Source organism: Myotis lucifugus, unplaced genomic scaffold, assembly GCF_000147115.1.
Source record: "Myotis lucifugus unplaced genomic scaffold, Myoluc2.0 scaffold_10, whole genome shotgun sequence".
NCBI classification, from domain to species: domain Eukaryota; kingdom Metazoa; phylum Chordata; class Mammalia; order Chiroptera; family Vespertilionidae; genus Myotis; species Myotis lucifugus.
In genome coordinates this window covers 11,402,081-11,410,203 of record NW_005871058.1, presented here as the reverse complement: position 1 = coordinate 11,410,203, position 8,123 = coordinate 11,402,081, and the positions used below count along the sequence as shown (strand labels likewise).

Sequence of the window (8,123 nt, the reverse complement as noted above, 5' to 3'; positions counted from 1 at the left end):
GTTTATACTAGAGGCCCGGTGCACAAAATTCATCCATGGAGGGTGGGGTTCCTCAGCCTGGCCTGCACTCTCTCGCAATCCAGGACCTCTCGGGCAGTCGGACATCCCTCTCACAATCTGGGACTGCTTGCTCCTAACCGCTCGCCTGCCTGCCTACCTGATTGCCCCTAACCACTCGCCTGCTTGCCTGATTGCCCCTAACCACTAGTCTGCCTGCCTGATTACCCCTAACCCCTCTCTGCCTGCCTGATCGCCCCTAACCGCTTGCCTGTCTGCCTGCCTGATCACCCTTAACTGCTTGCCTGCCTGCCTCATTGCCCCTAACCACTCGTCTGCCTCTCTGATTGCCCCTAAACTGTCTCCACCTCAGCCCTCACATCCAGGACCCAGGCTTCCCTCCCTCTGGCTGGCTGCAGGCACCCGGGACCCTGGGTGGCGCCACCTGGGCCCCCACTTTGTCAGGAAGGACGTCTGCAATGACATCTGGTCTATCCGGTCTAATTAGCATATTACCCTTTTATTAGTATAGATTGCTAGATTTGATATGCTAATGTTTCACTTAAGATGTTTGCATCTTCATTAGAAAGATTACTCTATAATTTTCCTTTCTTATAAGGTACTTGGAGTTTTGCCGTCAAGGTTACATTGCCTCATAAAAATATTTTCCCTTTTCCTGTTTTCTGAAAAAGGTTAGTGTAGTATTGGGTCCTCCCTCCCTCCTCCTTACATAGTCTCGGATAATTATATACATTTTTATCATGGGGTCTTTTTCTACTTAATATTTTTTTAAACATGTTTTTATTGATTTCAGAGAGTGGAAGAGGGAGAAAGAGATAGAAATATCAATGATGAGAGAGAATTATTTATTGGCTGTTTCCCATACACCCCCTACTGTGGATCAAGCCTGAAACCCAGGCATGAGCCCTGACTGGGAATCAAGCCCTCACTTTCTGGTTCATGGATCGATGCTCAACCACTGAGCCACACCGGCTGGGCTCAACTTAATTATTTTAGTCTCCCACCAAACCTTTTGTACTGGATTGCCTAGTACATGCTTTGTTTGTTGGATAAATAAGCATTTTTTTATATTGTCTTTTTCTCTGATTGTCCACTTGAGTCCATCCTTTTACCACCACCAATTAATCATTTTTAATCTTATTATTACTGTTTTAAGTTTGCCATCAATGTAATACATGTAAATATTTATGGGAATCAAATGACTCCACTTGGCTTATAACAGAAAAACAGGTCTGTTCTACTCATTCCCACTCTCAGAGACATCCACTTTCAGTTCTCTTAAAATAACTTGCTTAAAACTGCTATTTCTCAGTTTTTTAATTTATACATTGCAAGTTGACTGCCTTTGATGGAAGATAAAGATTTTGCTATCTTAAGCCATAGATTCCCCAAAATACACATATAAACTCGCCTCCCAGCCTCCCAACAGTTATATCATAATTTTTAAGTTTATACTTAATTATTTGTTATTTATGGTTTTTTTCCTCCCTGAAGTTAATTTTGTCTAATGTAAACATTGTTTCAATACATACAGAAGCATCAAACAATCCATCTTTTTTTCTTTTGAATTGAAAGCATACTGCTGAACTTCTCTTTTTATTAAATACTAGAGGCTCGGTGCACAAAAATCTGTGCACTTGGGGGGGTCCCTCAGCCCAGCCTGTGCCCTCTCGCAGTCTGGGACCCCTCAGGGGATGTCCACCTGCTGGCTTAGACCTGCTCCCCGGGGGAACTGGCCTAAGCTGGCAGTCATACATCCCTCTGGCAGCCCAGGAGCCCTTGGGGGATGTCCACTTGCCAGTGGGGAGCAGGCCTAAGCTGCAGTCGGACATCCTTAGCGCTGCTGAGGAGGCGGGAGAGGCTCCCGCCACCACCACTGTGCTGGCAGCCGTCAGCCTGGCTTGTGGCTGAGCAGAGCTCCCCCTGTGGAAACGCACTGACCACCAGGGGGCAGCTCCTGCATTGAGCATCTGCCTCTTGGTGGTCAGTGTGTGTCATAGTGACCAGTCATTCCCAGTCGTTCTGCTGTTAGGGTCAGTTTGCATATTACCCTTTTACTATATAGGATAGAGGCCTGGTGCATGGGTGGGGCCTGCTGATTTGCTGTGAAGGGTGTCCCGGATCTGGGTTGGGGGTCCCGCTGGGGTGTCTGGCCAGCCTGAGTGAGGGGCTGAGGGCCGTTTTCAGGCTGGCTACACCCCCTTCAGAGTGGGAGTCCCCACTGGGGTGCCTGGCCAGCCTGGGTGAGGGGCTGATGGCTGTTTGCAGGCTGGTCAAGCCCCCCAGCGGGAACCCTCACCCCATGAGGGTGTGGCCAGCCTGGGTGATGGGGCTGAGGGCCGTGTTCAGTCTGCCCACAGCCCCTTCAGTGTGGGGGGTCCCACTGGGGTGCCTGGCTAGCTTGGGTGAGGGGCTGATGGCCATTTTCAGGCTGGCCACGTCCCCCCGGCGACCCAAGCTCCCAGCCTCTCCTCTTCTTCTTTTTTTTCCCAGCACCTCCTTGCGTAGAGGCCAGGGCGGGCTGGAAGCAGGTATCTAGGATTTATTTATCTTCTATAATTGAAACTTTGTAGCAGGCCAGGCGGGAAGCTTGGCTTCCTCCATTGCCAGGGGCAACCCAAGCCTCCTGCTCACTCCAGCTTCGTGGCCGTTGCCATCTTAGTTGGGTTAATTTGCATGCTCGTTCCTGATTGGCTGGTGGGCGTGGCTTGTGGGTGTAGTGGAGTAATGGAGTGATGGTTAATTTGCATGTTTCTCTTTTATTAGTGTAGATATAAATATTTTTAAATATAGTTTTATTGATTTCAGAGAGGCAGGGAGAGGTAGAGAGAGAAACATCAATGATGAGAGGGAATCATTGATCAGCTGCCTCCTGCATGCCTCAGTATCATTGTGATTCCTGACTTTACATGTGATCCTTTACTTTCCTTTCAGAAGCTTTTATCCATTCTTGTTTCCCCAGTGTTTTAGAACCTGATGATGATGTGCTATTGTGTGTGATCCTTCCCCTGCTCCCTTCTTTTCTTTCTTTCACTGAACTGGTTACCAAGTGAATCCTTTCTATTTGGAAATTTATACCATGAGTTCTGAAGAATTTTTAAATGTGATTTCTTGGATGATTTCTTTTCTGTTTTCTCATTCTGGAAGTTTTATTAAAATCTGCCTTTTTGACTATAGCTGTATTTTCCTTTCCTATTATCTAGCTTTGTCTTTTTGTTCTGCTTTCTGGGGGAGTTTTTCAAATTTATCTTTCAACCCTCTTGTTGGATTTTTTAATTTCCAAGGGTTTTTTTGTGTTCTCTGAATGTCTTCCCTCCACTAAAAGCATCCTGTTCTTTAAGGGTTTTTGTTGCTGTTGACTTTTCTTCTCTTAATTGTGTCTTTTTCTGTAAGTTTTTTTGTTCTGTTTGTCTTGGGCTTTGAGTATCTGGAGATTGTTAGTTGCTTGTTTGTATTTAATAGTGAGGCACTAAAAATGCTGACTTTCACATTGCTGCTGCTTGTGAAGCAAGGATTCTTAGAGAGAGAACTGGCTGTTTTCTAATGGGACTCCCAGATGGCACTATCTAAAGTTCTCTTCTTTTGGATACCTCAGGTTTTTTGTTTGGTCATTGTTGGTGGTGGTTTGTTTTTCCTATAGGGAAACCTTCTAGTCTTCTCTAGGAGGATAAAAACTTGATGCTAGTGTTTTTGGAGTCTAGTGGGAGAAGGGTGTTGGAGAGAGTCCAACCAATTATCAGTAAACTTAAGTAATTCCCCGGTAAAATTCTATGTATGGCACTACCTTTTTGTCTTTGCCTGGTATATTGAAGTCTAGTTTAACCTCTTTAGGAGGCATATCTTCAGTCTTCTGCTAGAGGAGGGAGGAGATCCAGGAGCTGCCTTACTTTTTATACTTATTTTCAGCTGGTACTCTTTCAGCCTCAGTCACATAACTCCTCCCTTTGCTCTATCTGAAAATACCTGGCTCTTCTGGTTTGTGAGCCAGCTAATTTTGCTGTTGGCTTCGCCAACTCTAGGCATTTAGTTTTTCCTGGGATACTGTGTTATTGTATCTGATCTGTCTGGTCTCCAACTTCTAAATTTTATGTCACTCTGCTCTTCTGTCCTATTTGTTTTTATGGGTTTATACCTTAATTTTGTTTACCACCATTTTAGTAGATTTGTAGGAGGGAGCATTGTTTTTGACCCACTGTCGATCTGAATGTTGACTTAGGCAGTGCCTTTTCATCTGGACTATCTCCCCACTTTTCTGTATGTATTAAAGTTTAGCTTTATGCTTGCCTCCTTTCTGGAACTTTCCCTGATATTTTCAAAGTATAATGGCTTTTTGATTGAACCTCATCACTTAGTAAGCATGAGAATATATTATAGAGCTATTTGAGAGACTATTAAGAGAAATAGGAAAAGAATGAGTATATTTTTTTCTGTTTATTTTATTTTATTTTATTTTTTTAATTAAATCTTTATTGTTCTGATTACAGTTCAGCAACAGAAATAGATTGCTTCTTCAGAGTCCGGATGACTCTGTGTCTGTAATGTTGTGGGAAGAATTCCTACTTTGAGCTGTGGCTTGAACCAGGTGACTTTTGAGTCAGTTGTTTTTCTGCGTCCTGGGTGGGGTGAGGGTGAAGTTCTTCACAGATGCCTCTGGTGTGCTCCATGAGTGGGGAAGCCAAGAGCAAAGAGCTCTGGGCTCACCACCACTGCTTCATCCAGAGAAATACCATTTTCATCTGTTTTTATATGTAAGAGTTTTTCATGAAATTTAATTTGAAAAATGGACTCAGCCTTAAGAAACATCTGAAAACTGCTCTGTTCTTTTCTACATTTTTATGAATTAGAATATTTACTATGTATTGGACACTTATTTGCTCTTGATTGCACTTGAATGTCTAGTCTGTTATCTATCTTCTAGTATGTATATATCTTCAAAGAATGATTCTGAAGTTTTGTGGTAGAGAGTTTATATTTTCCTTTTCAGAACTTTTAGAATCTGATTTTTTCAATAAATAATTGTTGAATGTATGACTTAGCCCACATGAATTATTTCTGGTGAATGTTCTTTTTTCCAAGGTGCCAACCGGATAGTATTAGAAGACTCCAATATCTTGCAGCCTGTGGGACTGACTGTGTTTGAAAATTGGCTCTATTGGATTGATAAGCAGCAGCAAATGATTGAAAAAATTGACATGACAGGTCGAGAGGGTAGAACCAAAGTCCAGGCTCGAATAGCCCAGCTTAGTGACATTCATGCCGTAAAGGAGCTGAACCTTCAGGAATATCGTAAGTGCTGAGGATGTACTGCTCATTGTAGGATTTCTGTTTGTTGTAAGAAGTTAAGATAATAATTAGATGTTCTTTTGTGTCTTCTTACCACTTTTTCTTGAAGATAAACATGTACTTTTAGTTTTGCCTTTTTTAAAACATTATTTATTTATTTTTAATCCCCACCCAAAGATATTTTTTCTATTGATTTTTAGAGAGAGTGGAAGGAAGGGGAGAAACAAAGAGAGAAACATCAAGGTGAGAGAGACACTTCGATTAGTTGCCTCCCCCATGCACCCCAACTGGGGTCAGGGATCGAGCCTGCAATCAAGGTACATGCCCTTGACTGGAATTGAACCCAGGACCCTTCAGTCTGAGAGCCGACGCTCTAGCCACTGAGCAAACCGGCTAGGGCTAACTTTGTGCTTTTACAGCCTTCTATTAAATTCATCTGGGAGCTTTTTAAATTAAGCTTAATCTTTTTCTCCATAAAATAGGAATGGGGGAATGGAATGGTCTTGCTCATTTTCAAAAATTTTCTCAGGTACAACAGACACTCTGCTTGTGATGCCCTTTCTTTCTCTCCTTCAGCCCCTTTAAGAATACTGATATAAAACATATATTTCATTCTTTGTATACCCCATAGTTCAAACTAAAGCAAAAGTTATATAATGATGGATATAATTATAATGGAATAACTTTATCTTGAGCAAAAGCAAGCTAAAATCTGTAGGTAAACTTGAAATACTGTGCTCTAATAAGTGCTTGGTTTTTTCCCCTCTTGGATAAAGTTTTCAACTCTGAGCTTTAAAAAAGTAGCCATAAATATTCTTTTTATCTTACTGAAAACTCCAGAATGGCTGATCATCTTGGACTATTTCCTTGTTAATAGGTGTCTGTAATCAAAAATACCTTCATAGCAATAATTACTATAGGTCTTACATGATTGTAGTTTTGAGCTCTGGCCTGTGTGCTCAATGTTTAGAGCATGGACCAGCGTACTGAAGGGTATCGGGTTCAACCCCCCATCAAGGGCATGTACCTGGGTTGCAGGTTTGATCCCTGGCCTCGGGTGAGGCATGTGCAAGAGGCAACCTATCGATGTGTCTCTCACTTTGATGTCTGTCTGTCTGTCTGTCTGTCTTGTCTGTTTCTCTCTCTCAAAATGAATGGGGAAGATACCCTTGAGTGAGATGAGAGAGAGAGAGAGAGAGAGAGAGAGAGAGAGAGAGAGAGAGAGAAGGAGAAGAGAAGAGGAGGGGAGGGGAGGGGAGGGGAGGAGAAGAAGAGAGAACGAACTATTGAAACTCCTCAGCACAATGCCTTTAAATCAAATTGTAATATGAAAGGAGAATAGAGGAATGAGAGCACCATTGCTTGTTCAAGTCCTCATTATTTTGTCACTGTTTATGAACTTGGAAGTTAAGTTTAGAGGTATTTAAGAATTAGAAAGTTAGAATTGTTGCCATTCTCTGTTATGATATGTAACTCATGCAGAACATTTAATAGGAATAAGGTAGTAATGACACAGTGCCTAAGTTATTCAGTTGATATAAGATCTCAATTGAGGTTTTCAGAATTTCCAGGGGGTTTGGTATCTTTTTTATAAATAAATGAACATTTAAATATGGTTTTATATTTGGAAAAACATTTTCTTTCAAATTTCTAAGAACATTAAAGAGAATGAGATTTTTATCAAAAGTGCCATGGAATTAAAAGGTTGAGAAACACTGCCGTATTGGTTATGTATCCTAATCTAATGACTGATGTCTGTTTTGGGACATTGATGTCGTATAACACACTGCTCATTGGTAGATAGCTGACTCCCTTAAGCTCATCAGCACTCACCAAAACAGGACGGATGTGTTAGTGAAAAGTCAGATAACAAATGGGTGTCAACATCAGATGTTGGTATTCTGTGATGGCAAATGTCCAGTTACTTTTAACACAAGCTAAGTAGAAAATTCATAGCAATGATTTCATTGAATACAACCTGTCAGACAGACTTCAAATAGTTGCCAGATGGTGTATTTATTTCATTTAGCACAAATATGAGGAAATTAAACATTTGTAACATTGCAGGTTATCTTTTTAAAAATTATTATTATTGATTTTAGAGAGAGAGGAAGGAAGAGGAGGAGAGAGAGAAACATGGATGTGAGAGAGAAACAATAATTGGTCTGCCTCCTGTAGGCCTCCTACTGAGGCTGGAGTCGAAACTCTGGCATGTGCCCTGGCTGGTAATCAAACCTGCCACCTTTTGGTGTATGGGATGATGCTCAACCAACTGAGCCACTCCAGCCAGGCACATTGCAGGTTACCTTTTGCAATTGACTAAACAAGTAATTTTGATTTTTCTGATTGGTTGAGTTCCATGTGAATTTAAGCTTTTTCAGTGGATTCTTTATTAATATATACTTTTTGAGTAAAATCATCTTTTTTAGAAAGTTAGAATTTCTGAGTTAAAATCTGTAGTTTAGAAGAGTTTTTATATAGTCTCATCATTCTTCCTACACACTTTTTTAGTTTCAGTAATCAGCTTTTCTTAGTCACAAAATTAACATGAGCTGTATCATTACCTTGCTTAAAATACTTTAAGATATTTTATATATAAACTAGAGGCCCGGTGCATGAAATTCGTGCACGGGGGGGGGGGGTCCACTTAGCCCAGCCTGCACCCTCTCCAATCTGGGACCCCTCGGGGGGGATGTCTGACTGCTGGTTTAGGCCTGATCCCTGGCTTGGTCACCCTTAACTGCCCCCCGCTGCCGGCCAGGTCGACCCCAACTGCCCTCTCCCTGCTGGCCTAGTTGCTCCTAACTGCCCCCCCCCCCCCA

The 8,123-nt window shown here is 41.9% G+C and overlaps 1 protein-coding gene across 4 annotated transcripts in view; it reads left to right on the top strand.

The window, feature by feature from the left end:
• LRP6 (LDL receptor related protein 6) overlaps positions 1-8,123 on the top strand; it is a 129,156-nt gene that overhangs the window by 107,994 nt on the left and 13,039 nt on the right. For all 4 annotated transcript variants that reach the window (XM_023750038.1, XM_023750036.1, XM_023750037.1 and 1 more), the window contains one exon: positions 5,095-5,304. In XM_023750038.1, coding sequence (XP_023605806.1) covers positions 5,095-5,304 — 210 coding nt within the window. The remainder of the gene's footprint in view (positions 1-5,094; positions 5,305-8,123) is intronic.